Source organism: Cebus imitator, unplaced genomic scaffold, assembly GCF_001604975.1.
Source record: "Cebus imitator isolate Cc_AM_T3 unplaced genomic scaffold, Cebus_imitator-1.0 Scaffold183, whole genome shotgun sequence".
Lineage (NCBI taxonomy): Eukaryota > Metazoa > Chordata > Mammalia > Primates > Cebidae > Cebus > Cebus imitator.
In genome coordinates, this window is record NW_016107498.1 from 1,846,162 (window position 1) to 1,864,733 (window position 18,572).

An 18,572-nucleotide genomic window follows, 5' to 3' on the forward strand; every position below is an offset into this window, starting at 1 on the left:
TCTTTTGCAGGGACATGGATGAAGCTGGAAACCATCATTCTCAGCAAACTAACACAGGAACAGAAAGCCAAACACCACCACATGTTCTCACTGATAAGTGGGAGTTGAACAGTGAGAACACATGGAAACAGGGAGTGGAACATTACACAGTGGGGCGTTTCAGGGGATAGGGGGCCAGGGGAGAGATAGCATTAGGAGAAATACCTAATGTAGATGATGGTTTGATGGGTGCAGCAAACCACCATGGCACATGTATATCTATGTAACAAACCTGCACATTCTGCATATGTATCCCAGAACTTAAAGTGTAATAAAAAAAAGGAAGAAAAAAGTAAATAAATAAATAAATAAATAAATAAAATCTGTCTGAAAAAAGAAATATAATGATGTAGATCCTATTATGCTATTCTTAGTGTACTTTGGAACGTGCTTATTTTGTCTTTAAGCCCATTGTATTAATCTACATCACATAGACAGCAGTTTGCACTGCTGGAACCTATCAAACTCTTTAATTCTGATGACTCTGAAATGATTGTTTCAGCCACACGCTACTGCTACCTCCTTGTCCATTCTCTGGGCTTGTTTATAATCATTAGGGAAGCTTTCTTGACTGTTAAGACCTCTTTCTTTCCAGATTCTTCCTTTACTTTCTGGTTTTGTTTTTGTTTGTTTGTTTGTTTGTTTTGGTCTTTTGTTGGTTCTTTCCCTGCCTAGTCTTTAATTTTTGGTGATGCTCAGGGTTCCTTCCTTGACTCATAGCTGTACTCTGGATGCATGTTCTCCCTAAGGAGTCGCATCTGCTCTTCTGGTTTTACAAATATATAGTGATCTCTCTCTCTGTTTCTCTCTCTCTCTCTGTCTCTTTCTCTCTCTCTCTGTCTCTCTTTCTCTGTCTCTCTCTCTCTCTTTCTCTGTCTCTTTCTCTCTTTCCTACTTTTTTGTGTTTTAAATATTTACTTATTCCTTATATACTCCCAGAGTTCTTGATTCAAACCCTAACTGTTCACTTGGATGATTGCAGTAGTGTTTTAACTGGAGTCTTTATTTCCAGTCTGAATTTTGCCAACTCAGTCCTCACTCCATAATCAGATGATTTAAAATTAATGTAACTATATCGTTTCCCAGCTTAAAACCTGTTAATAGCTCCCATCAATGCTAAGATAAAATCTAAGGATTTATGGTATGCCACTCTGGAAGATATTTTGGCAGTTTCTTTAAAAATTGACTACACATCTACCACAAGACCCAGCAATTCCATTGCCAGGTTTCTTTCCAATAGGAATGAAAACATGTCCATGCAAACTTATGTGCAAATATTTGTGGCACTGTTAGTTATAGAAACCCCAACCTGGAGGCAGTATGAACCGGTGAATGGATAAAAACAAAGTGTGATATAGCCATGCAATGAAATACTACTCAGCCAATAAAAAGGAACTGATATCCTGATATACGTAACAGCACAGATTAAACTCAAATGCATTAGGCTAAGTTAAAGAAGCCAGATATTTAAAACTATATATTATATGATCCAACTTAAATGACATTTCTAGAAAAGTTAAAATTATGAGGAATGGAAAGCAGATGAGTTGTCCAGCCCTGAGGGTCCTTGCAAGCCCTCCCTACTGGTGTGGACATGAGAAATAGTAGAATTAAAAGGCACAAGACACGGAGGTAGAGAAAAGAAAGTATGGGCCCAGGGGTCCATGCCAACCAAAGCGTGGAGTCCAGCAGTGGCCCTGAGTGTCCGCACATTCTGACTTTTATTGAGCACAAAGCTGGGGGCAGGGTAGGTAGGGAATGTCATTGGTGGTGGGTGACTGGGGCAGGGTAGATAGGGCATGGCAGTGAAAGGGTCAAATACATCATATGTCATACAGGTAGGGGCTCAGGAATTTCTGGCAGCTGAGATGAGGTAAGGAGTAGAATGCATCAGCACTTTTTCCATACTTGTCAAGAAAGAACAAAGACATTAAGATTTACGTTACTTTTACTGATTATCTCATCTAAGAAAAAAGGAACCAGGTGCAGAAGCGGAACATGAGAGTAGACATGGAGTGTGACCACTGAAGCACAGCATCACACAGAGACAATTAAGCCCCTGGATGTCTGCAGGCTTACACCTGACAGCCGTCGGGCCTACCACAAGAGCTTGGAGAAGCAGAGTTTTCTCCTGACTCCTCCAGGGAGGGAGGCAAATTGGCCCTCTTGGACGCCTCTGTCCCTAGCTGGCTAAACAGTGGGCGCTTTCCCAGCACTGGCGCTGCCGTACAGCGAAGGCGCCCCCCAGCACCCCTTACTCAGGAGTGACAGAGGCTTAAAGCATCTTGCCTTAGGGTCCTTCATTTCACAGTGTCACCTCAGGTTCACACTTCCTACCTCAGAGGCATTAGTAGAAGAATTAAGATCAGCTATGAATAACTAAGATCACCTATGAATAACTAACTATGGTTATATTTCTAGTTACTTTCTTCTTCATTATTTACATGGAAATAGGCTGAGGCTTCTGGCTCCTGCCTCGACACTTATGGGGTCTAACCCCTACAGTTGCCTAAAGGTAGGAGTGGGCAGTGACTCCAAATGAGCTCAAGAAAAAAACACGAAGCCAGGCATGAGGGCTCATGCCTGTAATCCTAGTACTTTGGGGGGCTGAGGTGGGCAGATCACCTGAGGTCAGGAGTTCAAGACCAGGCTGGCCAACATGGTGAAACCTCGTCTTTGCTAAAAATACAAAAATTACCTGGGCATGGTGGTGGGTGCCTATAGTCCCAGCTACGCAGGAGGCTGAGGCAGGAGAATTGCCAAAACCCAGGGGGCGGAGGCTACCATGAGCCAAGACCACGCCACTGCACCCCAGCCTGGGCAACAGAGTGAGACTCTGTCTCAAAAAAAAGAGAAAGAAACATGTGCGTGCACACACATACATACCATACACACCACACAAACACATACATTCACACCCCTACAGTTTTTAGCATATCATAGAAGGCACATTGCCATTTCATCCTTTCCTTCCCCCGCAGCCTCAGTCCTCATCATTCCCGGCCTTAGCCTCTGAGATCTGGCAGTGCTGAAGTATATGCATTCTCCTGTGCATATGCCACATTTGTTGCTTGTTTGCTTTTTGTCATGTAGAAATTTATTTGTAATAAAGCTTCTTACCTGATCCCAGGTCTGTTCTTCTGGCTTACTTGTTCCTTTCGAGATCAGCCCAGCTTCCAGGAAGCTTTCCCCAGCCCTTTCTCTCCCAGCTATGTTCTAATTGTCCATGAGGGTACTCTGTACTTTTGTTAATATATGTATGCCATTGTATTGAAATGATTTGTTTATATATACAATCATCCAAACAAAACTGCAGGTTCCCAGACAGCATGTGCTTATTTTACTTGTGTTTAAAACCTTCAATGCTTGCAAAGTCCCTGGTACCTAGTAGGCATTCAATTTGAGTGCTGCTGTATTTATTTCATTTGGTAGATTTAATCTCAAGATGTTTTTGTCTCTTTTTTCTAATGAATGGAACTTGCACAAAAATAATTCTAATCTGAAAAAAAAATATGCCATAGCATTTTCTCTTTAAGCACCTTGCATAGTACTTTCTCTTTTCCTCCCTTCCTAATATATGGTCTGCCTGTGTTGTACTATAAATAGTACTGCAGCAGGTAGAAATTGTAGCAATTAGGGTTCTCCAGAGAAACAGAACATCGAGACATAGATATGGATATGGATATATATATATATATATATATATATATATATATATGGATATATATATATATACACACACACACAGAGAGAGAAAGAGAGAATTTTATTTCAAGGAATTGCCTCATGCAATTGGGTGTGCTGACAAGTCTGAAATTTGCTAGTCTGGTCAGGAGGCTCGGAAACTGTCGGTCAGAAGGTGATGCTGCAGTCTTGAGGCAGAATTTCTTCTTCCTCACAGTAAGCTCAGCTTTGTTCTTAAGGCTTTTCCATCGATTAGATGATGCCCATCCACATTATGAAGAATAATCTTTTTTATTTGAAGTCAACAGATTGTAGATGTTAACCATTTCTGCAAAATACCTTCACAGCTATTGCATTAGTTTGGTTGACTAACTAGATACTGTCGACTTGCAAAGTTGATGCATGAAACTCACCATCACAGAAATAGGCACGAAATTTGTAGTTGTAACATATCTGAGAACTGTCCTGATTACCCAGGTCCACCCTGTTCTGGCCCCATTTTGTGGATGAGGAAACAGGCCCAGGGTAGTTTGTAGTTTCAATTCACAAAACTGGTTAGTAGAAAGGGGTTTGCCAGAAAGTTTCTCTTAACAAATGAGAAAGTCCTGATTGACTTTGCTTTGGCCTTATGAACTGAGTCATCAAGCATTGCGTTCTAGACCACTTATTAACCAGCTCAGAAATTCCAAAGTAATTACTGGTCTGTTGTTAGCAGATACAGTCTTTTTATATTTTGTGTAACTTTAATGGCTTATTAGAGTAGACTATGAAGATGTATCAAATTTTTTCCTATTGCTAGGGATGGAAAGCTTTATGGAAATACCATCTCTGCTGCTGAACTGCCCTCTTCAATTGCCCCTTGTCTGATGATGAACTAAATTATTTGGGGGAGTTGAAAAATAGAGAAATGCCAGTTATTTATTATTTGGCACATTGTATATACTCAAAAAATTTTCTGTAAGACAAAAACAGGAAACCTTGCAAATGAAACCTATAGGTAATATGCAGCTATAAACCATCTTTCCAGGAAGGAGCCAAAAGCTCTGCATGATCCCTCTATCATAAATTTTTCCAACTCCTTTTGAAGGAAGGAAGTAATTTGCCGTACAGTCTGTGGGAATTTTTCACTTTGGGGAAATGGGGCTGAGAAAGTTATTACTTTTAACCCCAGTGAACCACACCAGAAACAATTACAGCATCATACAAATCAATTTCTGCATTTTCCATGAAGTATTTGGCAAGGAACAAAATGGGCTGGAAGATGGAAAAAAGGCCAAGTACTTAACTCACCCAAGCTCATTTTAAAGTTTTTAGCTTTAGATATTCAAAGAAAATCAGTCTTCATCCTTTCTAATTCATGGGACCATCACTGGTTTTTATACTAACTAAAAGGAACCTTTCCAATTTTCTTAAATATACAGTTTCTTAATAGTGAGAAATAAAATTATCTCAATTTAGACAGACAAAATGTTTTTACTCATTTTTAAAGAAAATCTTAAATTTCTAGATAGGAAAATAAATATATATTTTTTGAAATCCATTTTCAAAACATCATGGCATTTAAGCATTCCAACTTAATGACAGCTGAGAAAGAATAGTGTGAGACATATATTGCGTAAAGTGAATCCACCCTGTCTTTTATACATGGGGATACCACCATCTGGAAAAACAAGATCTGTGTGTATTTAGCCAAATGCCAAAAGAATACTGCTGAAATTTGACTCTCCTGTTTCCCTCTAAATATTTGATATGTCATCAAGTATTGTATTTTTTTAATGTTTCAGTACTTTACTAAATAACAAAGAATTAAAAAAACTTTCACATAGAGTCAGAGGATGGGCTTTTTAATTTATTATCAGAGCTTATGCCTTTCTATAAATATCAAGAATACAATAGTGTCCTACAGGGCTAGTATTACACATTTCTTAAGAGCTTGTGCATTAATTAATGTTGTTCTTTAATAGTGTACTTAAATTACATTTAGATTTGCTAAATGTGTGAAAACAATTTTAAATTCCATCTTACATTTAAGACTGCTTATTGTTTTTCAACTTGTTATTGGTAATATGTTGTAAATTTTTAGGATTGTGATAATATTAAAGGAAACCTCCATCTTGTTTGTTAAAAAAAGACTGCTTATTAAGGAATAATAATACCTTATTTAAATTATGATTTTTTGATAGTTGACAAAATGCTTTTACGCGTATTTTCTCATCTAATTCTCAAAAAATCCAGTGTTAGATGATGTTTGTTTTCATTGCTCAGATGAAGAAATTGAGGCAGCAATAGAGTATGCATTTTTTTTCACAAAACTATTAGTGACATTTCCATAACTGGAATTCATGTCTCTTGACTCTAAATCCAAGTTTTAAAAACCCTTGCCTAAAATGGCTCTCATTTACTGAATTGTCAATGAGATTTCTTTGTACATATATGTATTTTATAGATTGTTCCATAATGTAGATTGGGCAAGAATATTTATAAATTCTGATTTCTACTCTTAAAACCTATGCATACTTAATTTATAGAATGCTAACTAAAGTAATTCTGTTTTAATATGAGTAAACAAATGGTACCATACTTAAAAATGTCTGGAGTGATTTTTCAAGAAAGTATTTTGGAAAAGTATATTTTCAATCAAATGTATGTGGGTATACACACAACAACACATTTTCCCACATATGTGTGTGTTTATATATGCACACATGTGAATATATATATAAACTAAAATACATGTATTTAGATAGCACCAGGATTAATGGAAATAATTAGGTCATTAATACTAATTGCAATTGTAATAAAAGTCATGTAGTGGTTGAATGCAGAATAGTTACAATGAAGATAAGATTTTCTTTAGCCTTGGCTATAAGTAAAATGTCATACAACATAGTTTGTTGAATTTTCTTATTCTTTACCTGTTGTTGATAGAGTAAATGATATAGTACTTTGGGGTGGAGATTAAACTCAAGACATAACAGAACCAATGCTAATTCATAGTTAAGAGTCCTTATTTAATTTACATGCAATTTTTGGTTTTATGATAATTCATTGAGATAAATATTTTCTGCTCTGCTCTTCAAGCACTATGTTAATTACTGAAGTCTCAGATATTTTCAAATAAAAGAGCATGTGATATATGCTTGGGGAAAAAGTAATATTAAAGTAAACTGGCATTAGCAGTTTACAATTTAGATGAGCAAATATGCCTAGAAATTTTACTCAAGTAGTTCATTCCAGGTAATCCAACAGATGATGTCTCATTAAGAGTACAAAGGAAGTCCAATAACTTCCAGCTTGGATGGGGAGTAACAGATGATGGAGAAGGTGACATCTGGGTGGGCATTTTGGCAATTGGTAGAATTTGAAGAGTAGAAAAGGGAAATAGTTTCAGATACAAAGCAGAGGGGACAAACAGCACACTTGGTGCTTGGTAAGGAAACCTGGCTTTGCATGATGAATAGTGGCTGAACAAAATCAGGGAAATTAGGAGGTAAATAAACTTGCAGTTTTGGGAGGTATGAATAAATTTGATCTTAAGTCTGTTGAATTTCACTGATGATGTGATTTTCAAGGAGACCTTTATAAATGTCAGTTGGAGGTACCATAGTTGGCTTTTAAGCATTTAGCAAATGAAATGCAATGCTGGGAAGAATCAGAGCCACCCCTAGAGGATAGAATGTCTTCTGCCTAGAGGTGATAGCTAGGGGGAGGATGAGTCATTATTGGAAAGCAAGAGAGCATCCTCTGGGCTGAAAACAGTGGTCATTTATTTAAGCTTTCTCTGGCTGGTGGCCCTCTTTGACATTTTTCTTATTTGGTATATGAAAAAAAAATAGCACGAGACACCCACTACTGCAGGCTTAAAATTAAGACTTTTAATTCAAAATGTGAGTTGATTTTTTTTTAAGTTGTGCTGTTTGAAATGCCACCCAGAGTGAGGTGGGCAGTGTTATTTGCCTTGCTTTATGAGGTGGGCAGTGTTATTTGCCTTGCTTTATGTACCTTGCAGTCATCTTAACACTAGTATTCACAAAACTACATTGCAGTGAAGTTCAACAAATCTTTATTGAATACCTCTTGTGAGGAAGACAATGAAGAATAAGAGGAAAATGAGTTTGGTTGGAATACAGAGTGTATGGAAAATGTAATAGATTAGAAGTATAAAGTTTCCATGTTGTACTAAATGGATTCCATTAAAAGTTTGGAATCCTCAATGTTTTTAGGTTTTTAGATGGTATAGGAGAGTGTTTTTAGGAGTTATTTGTAGACTTTTGAATGATATGGGGGACATATTGCCTCACATATACTGTTCTGTTTGATTCAGAAACCTTTTACTTTTAAATAGGTGAACAGTTTCTCAAATGGCAAGTATATTAGTCAAAGTATACTAAAATGCATCAGAAAATATTCACTATTGTGAACTCTTAATTTTAGATATCACCTCACTGGAAATATAATAGCACCAAATGAATGGTACCAGGTAAGGAGAAATAAACTCTTCCCATGGCCAGATGAACTCAGTGAGCCTGTATGCCTCACCTTGATCCTTATGCATAAAACAAAGGGAAATTTTAATACAATTATATAAAGAAAAGGAAGAAAAAATGTTTGCCATACTCCTAAGGAATGAGTCAGTTGTTACTTAGTCCACTGTTTAATTCAGGACCTTGATATATTTAGCTTCTTTGTGACTTAGAAAAATAGCCCAGAGGACAATATAGATGTTATTTTTAATATTACTTTTTCCCCAAGGAATCTAATTATGTAAGAAATTTTTATATCAACCAACCAGTCAGGCCAGTATCAGTATCCAACTGCTAATATCATTCGCTGTATTCAATGAAGTCACTCTCTCAGCAGCTCACATGTCAGCTTTTATAGAAAAGAGAAAAGCTCTCTCACACACACACACACACACCCCAAATAGTTAAAGCCAATGGATTGTTGATTTGACCTCAGAGTGTTATCAAGACTAGTTCTGAATTATTAATGGCAAGTGGGATCCAAGTATCTCATTTGATAGAGTGACCCAGCTACTGTGGTGCTAAGCTGTTGATGAATGCCAGAAGAGGGGAAATTAAAATCACTCTGTATTTAACAATATAGGATTGAAAGTGTGATATAGGCCCATGTGCTTTTGATAAGGGAGATAGTTTATTGTCTAGAGTTGGTCAAAATGTGATTAACACAGGGTTACCAGGATTCTCTATAAATGAAGCATCTCTCAGCTACATGTTTCCTTGTGTGTCTGTTTTTTAAAATGACATTAAATATCATAGGTTTCAGGTCACATCAGAGGTCTATTCTCTTTATAATGACAACAATTGATTTGGGGTTTTATAGAAAATATTTCTTTATTGTGTGGGAGTTCAACTGGACTAGAGTTTCCTAGTCCAAATTTAATGGTAAACCATGTACTTGAAGAATAAGACACAAGAGGGGGCTGACATGTGAGCTGAAACTGCTGTCACTGAGCAGAATGAAAGATAGGGAATTAGTGTAACAGTAAAAGTTGATTTGTGATAGGGAAAACCTTATGTTAATAACCTTTAAGGCCCTTCTATTTGTGACTTTCTGTAACTTAAACCTTAATATGCTGGTCAAGTCAGTGGCACTTCAAAGGTTTTTTTTGTTGTTGTTGTTGTTTTGGGTTTTTTTTTTTTTTTTTTGGAGCAGGGGACTGAGTCTCACTTGTTAACCAGGCTGGAATGCAATGGGACAGTCACGGCTCACTGCAGCCTCAATCTCTGGAGCTCAAGCAGTTCTTCCACCTCAGCTCCCAGAGTAGCTGGGACCACAGGTGCACACCACCATGTTTAACTAATTTATTTTTATTTTTTTAGAGAAAGAGTTTTACTCTGTTGCCCAGGCTGGTCTTGGAAATCCTGGGCTCAAGCAATCCTCCTGCCTCAGGCTCCCAAAATGCTGGGATTACAGGCATGAGACACTGAAGTAGGGAATCATCAGTCAGCATCACTCAGGGCACAAGTTAAGTGAGACGGCTGATATCAAAGATTAAGTGTTAAGACAGTGAGTCCACCACTAGCCTTTTGAGTCTAATGGAACTTCAGGCAGAGATAGCCAGCACCACGGACAGCTCCTCAAAGCTTTTGGTTGGATGTAAAAACTCCTATGGGTTGCCCTGGAAAAGCTGCTTCCACTTCTTCCTAGCTAAAGATGTCAACTATAAACAAGTAACCTACTTTATGCAGCCTTTATTTTCTCATCTGCAATGGAGTAATAAATATATGTTCTATATAGTTCTTGGGGTACACATATTAAATGATAAATTGAAAGTGAAAATATTTGTCATTGATATAAATTAAAAATGTTAATATGTTTTTAATAACCTTTCACTTTGAATCATTGCCCTTTATCTACCTAAGCTTATATTATGTCAAGGAAAATTGCCAGCTTTTTCTCAAAGTATGAAATAACAGTTAAATAAACTGATGGGAGAAACCAGGATACTGTAAACAGATATACATTTTATTGGTGAGAGATGGGAAGTAGGATTTATTGTATACCATGTAGGTTCAGACGTAGGTTGTTGTAATTCTTATGCCATTTTCATAACCACCACTGTGTGTACCTATCAAGGAATGGAGGGGTCAGTCCATGCCATACTCTTCCATGTGCCGTATTTCTCCTAATTCTACTGATGGGGTGAAATGAGTGGCAAATGGTATGCAGGGCCAGAGTGATGATGGAATTCTGACTCTTGGCTTTTCCAAGAATGATCTTTTCTGAAGATTTTCCTGAAGGCAGGAAGTGGGAGGGAAGGACAGACAGAGTGGGTAAGGAACACAGCTCAGGTACCTCAACAAGGAGATATCAGAGCATTCCTGGCCAGGAGATGGAGCAGGTATGCAGGGGCCCTTTGGAGAGAAGTGATCCAGGTTGTTGCTGAACTTGCTGTGGGTTGCTCATGGTAGGAATCTTCTGCAAAGACCCTCAACCTACCTGCTATTGAAGGAAATTAAAAACCATACTTTGATATCTGTGTGCGGTAACTTTATGTATTACAGTGTCAACTTAGGGAAAAACATCTATCTTTACAATTAGGGTATTTTAAAGGGAATGAAAAAGTCTTGTGCCATTAACATTTAGTATTTCTGTCTTTGATAAAACCAGAGTATCTTTTGTGTGATTCCTTCATATATTTTTACTAGACTTAATTTGAATCATTATTACAGAATATAATAGTGTATCTAATTTTTTTGAACATGAATTTTACATGTGGTTAATGACTATTTGCATTTCTTATTTGATAAATATAAAATGTGTGGTAATGGAAAATGATCAAGTAGCAAACAAATGCCCTCAACAGCTTTTCATATGGTTTGTCTTATGTACATAAAGATGTAGACAGCTTTATGAGACAGACTATGTCCTTTTATATGAAGATTAGCTGGGCTGAGACTTTTTTCTTTTCATAACAGTTTGATAGATGTTTGTGATTATCTGTTCGATAGCCCATTTAGGACTAGGTTGAAGAAGTAGCAATTTTCTACGTAGGTAGCATTTTAGATCCATTATCAAAGGGAAATGATTATTGTATGATGCTGTTGCCCCATAGAACTTTCAAGAGGAAAATGTTAGGATTAGGTCGTTATGTAATGATTTATATGATAGAAGGAGCACTGAGGTTGAAATCAGAAGAAACAAATTTGAATGCATGCTTCTGTAGTCAACAGGTGCATAGCCATTGGTAAGTGGATCAGCCCCTCTGAGCCACAGTGTGCTGCTATAAAAACGAGACTCTCCACCCTAGTCAGAGAATGGTTGTGAGATTACATTAGATGATATTTGTGAAAATGCTTACAATTTCTAACACATATTTTTAAATAAACTGTTTATAATAATTTTTCTTTGTGGTTATTTTCTACAGAAAGTGAGTGAGAAGGTTGGAGGAGCTGAAGGAACAAAGCTAGATGATGACTTCAAAGAGATGGAAAGGGTAAGTCTTCACTACTGCCTAGTGTTCCCTTTGACATAAAAGTGTCTACCATAATTAGAGAAAAATAGAAAAAGGGAGGGGGCAAATGTTTTCCACTGGTCTCTGAGAATACATTTTGTTACTTAAAAATACTCTTTTTGTGTATATTTTAAATCATAAAATATCCTCTCTTCCCTTTGTACTGTCCTGAGAACAAAACCTCAATGAAGTTGAAAGGTCACATTGGACTTTTCCTGGTGAATTTCATCATCATTTAAAGAAAAATAAGGACAGTGTTGAGCTGATGTTTGAGTTAGGATGAGACAGGAAGAAAAGAGGGTGCAGAATGACATCCCCAGTGTTTTGGGAAGAGTTTAAGTCACTTTCTGGCTTTAAGGACTTTCCTGACTGGATGATTGGCCAGAGGCAGCCAGTTGTAATGGAGAGAATACAGTTTTGGAGCCTGTCCAACCTTGGCCCAAACTCCCCTTCCTACCATGTGTTGCAAAAGTCCATCTACTGATCAGAGCCTCTTTTTAAAATTTTATTATTATTATTTGAGACTGAGTCTTGCTCTGTTGCCCAAGCTGGAGTGCAGTGGCATGATCTTGGCTCACTGCAACCTGTGCCTCTTGGGTTCAAGCAATTCTCCTGCCTTAGCCTCCTTAGTAGGTGCACACCACCACATCTGGCTACTTTTTGTCTTTTTGATAGAGATGGAGTTTCACCACCTTGGTCAGGGTGGTCTCAAACTCTTGAGCTTAGGTGATCCACCTACCTTAGCCTCCCAAAGTGCTGGGATTATAGGCATGAGCCACTGCGCCGGGCAGAGTCCCCTTTTTAAATGAATGTAAAATGGGAATACTAATACTCATTTGGGGGACTTTAGTTAAGGATTAAAAATAATGTGCATCATTTAGCTTTGTGTTTAAAAGATAGGTTCTCAGCAAGTGAGGGTAGAAGTGGTGGACAAAACATCTTATTTTATTTTTCTTGGGACATGAGCCATATTTTCTCTTTTACTTTTCTTTCACTTTGACCCTCTTCAGAGTTAAGTGACATTTAGGCTTATAATTAAAGGCATATATTGCATTGTTCACAGAAACATTTTAGGTCTTAAGTGCATGGTGGGTAATGGATGTGAGAGTACCAATCCTCTAGTGGGACAGAAGAGGTTGTTATAAACCTATGGTACCTAGAAACCACATTTAAGCATTATTAAGAATATTGCTTTTGTACTTTGTTGTAACAAAGCAATATTCTTTTTTTGACTCTCCCAGAGCTGTTTTAGGGACTGGATTTTTTTTTAGTCCACATCAGATCCAACAGCCTACATCAGCTTTGCTGTTTTTGCTATGTTTGCATGAAGAGTCAAACAAAAAATTCCTAGGTATACATCAGTGTAGTGCGGGAAATTTAAAAACAAAAAAAAAACAAAAAAAAACCTTGGTGCTTTCTTTTTTTTTTCTCCTGATGAGTTTATTGATGAATTCAGTAAATATTTCCTTTGTGTCTTCCATGAACCAGGAGGTGGGATATAGACAAGGTATCTGAGTGTACGAAGTTCATAGTCTAGTGGGGAAGGCAAACTTGGGACAAGTAATGACCAGCATGGCAAGGATGAAAACTCATGGTGCTAGAGAAGCCCACCTATTCTGTAATGTCAGGGATAACCTTACTGATAGTTAAGTTGAAGATGTGAAAGAGTTAGCAGAGCCTGGTAAAGAAAACAGCATGCAACCAGGCAAGAGGGAACTGTTGAGTTCCCAAAAAAAAGATACATTGCCAAGAGGCTGGGTGTTGTGAAATGAGACTGCATAGTGTTGATCCAGCTGGTCATTCTGGCTAAGTTCTTGAAGCAGGCCTCACTAATTGGTACCCACTGGTTAGGATATTTTTTTACTGGAATTCTGAGTCCCAGCCTTCTGAAGTCTGGAAAGCCAGACTCTTACAGCTGAGGCCTGGTAGCTACCTGCTCCAGCAGGACCGAAATCTGCATTGGTTCCTGTTTCTCATCTCCAGGTGGTTCTAAATACCACCTGATCTTCAACCACAGCTGGTAGCCATGGATACCCATCGTTCTGGAAACAGTATTTTACCCATCCATCTTCTGCAGCCTCTGAGACTCCAGGAACTGACACACATTCCCAGAATGTCTTGACTTTGACTCTTCTACTCCCCATAAAATTGGAGTGCCTTGCCCTTCATTCGAGCAGTCCATGGATTAATCAGTCTGTCTTCACCCAATGTTGCTTGATTCCTCCTTGTCCTTTGCTGCTCCTTCTTCCCCGCAACCCAGGAGAGCATTTATAGTATGTCACATGGCTAAATGTCATGTAATTAATGAAAGATTAGGCAGGTATTTAGGAATTTGGAACTAAGTACTGACCGAGAGTCAGAATTTGACTTGCTTTTAGCATCTGCCAGGACTAAAGGGAATAAGCTAGGCAGCTCATTGTCTAAACTGAGACAAACTAACTTTCTGTTTCTTAAATGAGACTAAAAGGAATAGGAAATTTGGAAAACTGAGTAGAATTTATCACTGAGCAACTAATTAGACCTTTGGAGATTTATTTTGGTGAGAAATATATGCCAATTTTGCAAACTAATTGAAACAGAATCTGCAAGGATTTTACTTCAGGCAAATACCAACAGACCTTCTTTTGAGTCTGAAAGTAAGATATGAGGATTATTTCTCCTAATTTATGGAAATGTTTCTGAAGCTTTTATTTCAAAATACAGATATGCCTGCAACAAAGTAAACTTCTGATTCATTGAAGAACACATTCATGGCTCTTTACTTGGGTTTATACCTGAGTAAGTTGAGAGATTTAGGTTTCAGTGCAGTGTGGAAATTGTTCTACTCTGTTTAGTTCTGTATATCTTTTGTTTCATCTGTGTCTTTGTTGCATATTTTGTACCCTTAACTCATGCTAAATTTACATGAATAGTGTAAGATTTCTGTGGTAATTGAAAGCATTTGCTTTGGATTTAGACTCTCAAATCTTTTCTCTACTATTAATTTATTATTCACACAAATGTTTTAGCTCAGTGTTTCCAAGCAGACGCAAGAATTGCCTTTCCATAGTTGGTTTTCTGCTCATCAGGCATTTGGGATAGAGAGACCTTTGTTCATCTGTATTCTCGGGGGTGCAATTAGACAACAAAATGAAATAAATTAGGGGTTTGCTTCAAGCAACACTACTGGGAGAGAGAAGTGGGTTTTCCTAGGGGTGTTTCTCTAATCAGCAGCCCCAGCCACTCTCCCACTGAGATGCAGTAAAATCATCTTGTGTGTCCCTTAGCTCTGCAGCCCTCCTCTCTCTGAGCTGGTTGACTGGAATCCTGCGGCTGTGCTGTCTCTGTAGGATCCCTGCCCATAATGATTTCTCTCAAGTGCCTTGCATGGAATTCTTTCTGTTTTCATTTAAAATGCTGTCTGTTGCTTACAAGCTTTGTTAAACATAGGCTAAATGTCTTACTATGTTGCACACACTGGAGAATTTGCTCTTTGAAAGTTACAGCTTTCAAAGAGTTACAGCTTTTTTGTTGTGAAGAGGAAGTTCTGAAATTTGAAGAACCTCTGATTCCTTCTCAAATTTCTCTCAGTTGCTACAATGATTGTGTAGTTTTTTGTTGTGTGTATAATTACATTGATTAATTCACTTGGAAAGTGCCTCCATGTTAAGGCACTGTCTCTACCTTCAAGGGGCTTTCAGTTTTTATTTTTAAAAAAGAGATACACGAACCAATACCTTACAGAACATAGTGCTTGGTGTCCCAGGGAGGATTCCCATGGAAGACCTAACTCAGGCTGGGTATATTAGGCTGCCTAGAAGACAGAGGGTGTCTGAGCTAAATCCTGAACATTTATCTTGTCCCTGATTATATGGTTAATGCATAATTCTAAGCCAAGGAATATAGTATCTCTTTTTCAGCCTGAAAAGTATCCTCGGAAATCTCTTCTGTTGAAACCAGAAGATGTCCTAGGGATAAAAACATGTCTATGGGCCCTTTAATAAAAGTGGGATTCTTTTTAAGGAGCAGCTTGAGTTTTAAGGAGAGCAAGATGTTGAGAAAGAATGCCATTCCACGTGAGAATAAGAGAGGATTATTGGCAGAGTTGGATGTGGAGAAAGGCCAATAGGAAAATGTCCACAGTCATTATCTTCATATACTCAGTCATTGGGTGGAGAGGGATTCAATTCTTCTATCCAGCCCTAGTGGTAGAGCTAGAATTAATGAGTAGAAACCATGGGGAGATAGATTCTGGCTCAATAGAAGAAAAGCTTTTGGCTATCAAAGCTGTATTTGTATGGGTGTGTTTGTTTGTTTGTTTTTGCCTCAGAAATGACGGAATTCCCTATTACTGCCTGTGCTTGAACACAGGCTGAGCCCCTATTTCCCACTGCCCATGTTGGAACACAGGCTGACCCACTAGTTCCCCGCAATCATGTGAGGCACACCAGTCATCTCTTGTGAGTTCTGTGGCTAGTACTTTGTTACTAATAATGTCACTTTTTAATGATGTTACTCTTACTTGGATTCAGTGATGTCTCTCAAGTGGGAGAAGAAGGAGTAGAGTTCCAGCCAGAATGCTCTGAGCAACACATATCCCTGAGTGTGCCCATGGACGTCTCCTTCATGGTGTGATGGGAAAGGTGGAGGCATGGAGCACTGTGCTAAGAGACCCCCGCTGGTGTGGGGATGTAAGGAAGGCCAGAGCCCCAAACAAGATGAGCTTTAAAGACATCTTTGTCCTTAGTGTGAAATTCAGTGATGACAAGCTTCCTCTAAGTTACACGTTTGCAATATATATCCAAGCTTATTTTCATTAAAGGTAATGGCCAAGAAGATTAACAACAAACAAATACACTGGAGCAATCACAGCCTAATAATCTTGCTTATTTTTGTTTTCCAACGTGTTGTTTGTCAGCTGGGCTTTCTGAATACATAAGATAATGTTTCAAATCAAGGCAGCTTGGGGACAGATGCATTAACTCTTCTGAGTCAGTAGGGGGCTACTAAAAACATCACTCTTGGACCAGCCTGTATCGCACTGCCAGACAGACCTTCCCAGGACACTTTTTGCGTCATGTCTCTGTGATTGTTTATTTAGCTGTTCTTGTTCACGAGTCTCAGTACTTTAGGTAGATGTATATGCATTATTAATAGTTGCATTTTCTTAACTTTGGTGACAGAAAAGTTAAGAATTTGAAAAGATTTTAGTTTTTTGTATGACGTTTTAACATTTCTTTTATATACCACTGCGAGTTACCTCATGTTCAAGTGGGTATGTAATTCATCTGCTTATCTATCTAATTTATTTATTTACTTGCTTTTTTGGATATTGAGGTCTCACTCTGTTGTCCAGGATGGAGTAGAGTAGCTCAATCACAGCTCACTATCACCTCAAACTTCTGGGCTCAAGTGATCCTGCTGCCTCAGCCTCCCAAGTGGCTAGGACTACAGGCACATACCACCATGCCTGGCTAACTTTTATTTTTATTATTTGTTTGATCTTTGAAGTCCAATTTCTTTCTTTTTTTAAACTTGTAAGTTCAAGGGTACATGTGCAGGTTTGTTACATAGGTTAAGCATGTGTCATGGGGGTTTGTTATACAGATTATTTCATCACCTAGGTATTAAGCCTAGTACCCATTAGTTATTTTTCCTCATCGTCTCCTTTCTCCCACCCTCCACCCTCCAATAGGGTCCAATGTGTGTTGTTTCCCTCTGTGTCCATGTGTTGTCATCATTTTTATCCTACTTATAAGTGAGAACATGTGGTATTTGGTTGTCTTTTCTTGCATTAGTTTGCTAAAGATAATGGCCTCCAGCTCCATCCATGTCCCTGCAAAGGACCTGATCTCATTCTTTTTTATGACTGCAGAGTATTCCATGGTGTATACATACCACATTTTCTTTATCCAGTCTGTCATTGATAGGCATTTTGGTTGATTCCATATCTTTGCTATTATGAATAGTGCTACAGTGAACATACATGTGCACGTGCCTTTATAATAGAATAATTTATATTCCTTTGGGTATATATCTAGTAATGGGATTGCTGGGTCAAATGGTATTTCTGTCTTTAGGACTTTGAGGAATCACCACACTGTCTTCCACAATGGTAGAACTAATTTACACTCCCACCAACAGAGTATAAGCATTCATTTTTCTCCACAACCTTGCCAACATCTATTATTTTTTTGACTTTTTAATAGCCATTCTCATTGGGGTGAGATGGTATCTCATTGTGGTTTTGATTTGTGTTTCTCTAATGATCAGTGATGTTGAGTGTTTTCTCATATGTTTCTTGGCTGCATAAATGTCTTTTTAAAAGTATTCATGTCCTTTGCCTACCTGCTCATGGGGTTGTTTGCTTTTTTTCTTGTAAATTTGTTTAAGTTTTTATCAATGTTGGATATTAGACCTCTGTTGGATACATAGTTTGCAAAAATTTTCTCCCACCCTGTAGTTTGTCTCTTTACTGTGTTGGTAGTTTCTTTTGCTGTGCAGAACCTCTTTGGTATAATTAGATCCCATTTGTTAATTTTTGCTTTTGTTGCAATTGCTTTTGGTGTCTTGATCATAAAATGTGTGCCCATGCATATGTCTTTAATGGTATTGCCTAGGTTGTCTTTCAAGGTTTTTACGGTTTGAGGTTTTACATTTAAATCTTTAATCCATCTTGAGTGAATTTGTATATATGGTATAAGGAAGGGGTTCAGTTTCAATCTTCTGCGTATGGCCAGCCAGTTATCCCTGCACTGTTTATTGAATAGGGAATCCTATCCCTGTTGTTTGCTTTTTGTCAGATTTGTCGAAGACCAGATTAATTGTAGTTGTGAAGTTTTATTTCTGAGATCTCAATTCTACTCCATTGGTCTATGTGTCTGTTTTTTTT

At 37.9% G+C, this 18,572-nt stretch overlaps 1 protein-coding gene across 2 annotated transcripts in view; it reads left to right on the plus strand.

Moving 5' to 3' along the window:
- The window catches only part of SH3GL2 (SH3 domain containing GRB2 like 2, endophilin A1), a 225,686-nt gene that overhangs the window by 164,933 nt on the left and 42,181 nt on the right, over window positions 1-18,572 (plus strand). For both annotated transcript variants that reach the window (XM_017545936.2, XM_037744755.1), the window contains exon 2: window positions 11,615-11,683. In XM_017545936.2, coding sequence (XP_017401425.1) covers window positions 11,615-11,683 — 69 coding nt within the window. The remainder of the gene's footprint in view (window positions 1-11,614; window positions 11,684-18,572) is intronic.